General features: G+C 38.9%; 1 protein-coding gene across 1 annotated transcript in view; it reads right to left on the bottom strand.

Moving 5' to 3' along the window:
* RNF138 (ring finger protein 138, E3 ubiquitin protein ligase) overlaps nucleotides 1–2,277 on the bottom strand; it is a 38,742-nt gene that overhangs the window by 6,688 nt on the left and 29,777 nt on the right. Inside the window, exon 4 of the mRNA XM_011943724.1 lies at nucleotides 820–876. Coding sequence (XP_011799114.1) covers nucleotides 820–876 — 57 coding nt within the window. The remainder of the gene's footprint in view (nucleotides 1–819; nucleotides 877–2,277) is intronic.

A 2,277-nucleotide genomic window follows, 5' to 3' on the forward strand; every position in this document is an offset into this window, starting at 1 on the left:
GGAGCTTGCAGTGAGCTGAGATCCGGCCACAGCACTCCAGCCTGGGCGACAGAGCGAGACTCGGTCTCAAAAAAAAAAAACTTCTAAAAGACTTCCATTAATATCGTATCTCTAATAAGTATCAGGCCCTAGGAATCCAACATCCAAAATTCAAAGGAAAAGCAAAAAAAGCACTGATCGTAAGAATGAAATACTCAAAAACATTCTAAGGATCAAGCATCACTGAGTTTTAATACTTCTGAATTTCAGGAAGGGACAGTTCAACATGGACAACTTTACCTGAATAATGTGTGGAAGAAACCTGACCACAGTGAAAGAGAATAGCTAAACTCTTTTAACCTAATTGATTCTTAAAAGCAGTAACTGCATTTTCTATTTCTAAACTGCTAACTTAAAACACTATGCCTAATGATTTAACTGAATTTTTAAAGTTTAATTTACGGCCAGGCGCGGTGGCTCATGCCTGTAATCCCAGCATTTTGGGAGGCCTAGGCAGGTGGATTATCTGAGGTCAGGAGTTCGAGACCAGCCTGGCCAACATGGTGAAACCCTGTCTCTACTAAAAATACAAAAATTAGCCAGGCGTGGTGGCGGGCGCCTATAATACCAGATACTCAGGAGGCTGAGGCAGGAGGAGAATCACTTGAACCTGGGAGGCGCAGTTTGCAGTGAGCCAAGATCACACCACTGCACTCCAGCCTGGGCAAACAAAGCGAGACTCCGTCTCAAAAAAAAAAAAAGTTTAATTTAAAAAGCTATTTGATAAAGTGATAAATATAATATTATTTGCTAAAGTGGCAGGATTTTTCAAAAACTTACCTTGTATTCTCTTGGTAAGTTTCTGTGTTATCAGATGTGGATGTTTCACTCCTATTGCTTAAGAAGCACAGGGGGAAAAGTTAGTACCTCAAAGTAATGAAAACACATTAAAGGTTCATTATCTTGAACCATTAATGAAGAAGACTAGTCTGAATTTGTTTTAAAATTCTGAACTTCAATACTCCTTTTTCCTATTGGGTCCTTTAAAAAACAAAATCTGAACTTCAAATGGTTCTGAACTATGAAATAATTACAATATTAATTACTTTTAAATAAACTGACTGCTTACTAGATTCTTATTCATGTTCTTTAAAATTAACATGCACAGTTACAGAAGTATGGAGAATTTTGCAGAATTACCTTAAATCCCATTCCTCTACCTTTACCTAGATTAGTAAGCTTTTAAATGCTAGGGTAGACTCAAGAATTTGTGAACTTTTTTACTTGAAACTAGGACATGGTACAAGGTTATGCCCTCCAAAGTGGAGTAAGTTAAGAAAATATGTAAATGTTCATTATGTTTGTATTTTATTTCCAAAAAGGAAAGAAACCAGGCTTCACTAACGTTTAATATATAGAACAACTTGACATCTCTACTTTTACCATATGCCAAAGAGTCATGTGTCATACGGAATATCAGAGGAATCCTGAGAGAAGAGTAAGTATTCCATACAGGGACTGTCACTTGTGTGCTACATAATTTGATTAATGCGGTCAATTTTTATTTATTTATTTATTTTTTGAGATGGAGTCTCAATCTGTCGCCCAGGCTGGAGTGCAGTGGTGCAATCCTGGCTCACTGCAACCTCTGCCTCCTGGGTTCGAGCAATTCTTCTGCCTCAGCCTCCCAAGTAGCTGGGATTACAGGCGTGAGCCACCACGACTGGCTAATTTTTGTATTTTTAGTAGAGATGGGGTTTTGCCATGTTGGCCAGGCTGGTCTTGAACTCCTGAGCTCAGGTGATCCGCCCACCCCAGCCTCCCAAACTGCTGGGATTACAGGCGTAAGCCACCACACCCAGCCCAGTGTGGTCAATTTTATAAAAGCAAATGTCTTTCAACAGTAGAAATCTTAACACAGTAATAAGATAGGTAGTGGCTAAGAAAAAATTGTACAACACAGGTTGGTTCTATATCTTAATGCCAAAGTTTAAAAAGTTGAACTTAAACTGGTTATTCATTTTTCCTTTATAAAAAGACAAGGAGTACTATATCATCTACCTAGCAGCTGATCTTTCTTTTCTGTTTACTTTCATAATAAATGTATACACAACAATGTGTACACAGTGAAAAGGCACCATTCCAATGACACTGAGTTCACTTCTGTGAAGATAACCATGTTATGTCTCCACACATAGCCCAAGCAAGCAAGCAAACTTCACTGTTAAAATACATAACCTGGCTGGGCGCGGTAGCTCACGCCTGTAATCCCAGCACTTTGGGAGGCAGAGGTGGGTG

The sequence above is a fragment of the Colobus angolensis genome, unplaced genomic scaffold (genome assembly GCF_000951035.1).
Source record: "Colobus angolensis palliatus isolate OR3802 unplaced genomic scaffold, Cang.pa_1.0 Scaffold220, whole genome shotgun sequence".
Lineage (NCBI taxonomy): Eukaryota > Metazoa > Chordata > Mammalia > Primates > Cercopithecidae > Colobus > Colobus angolensis.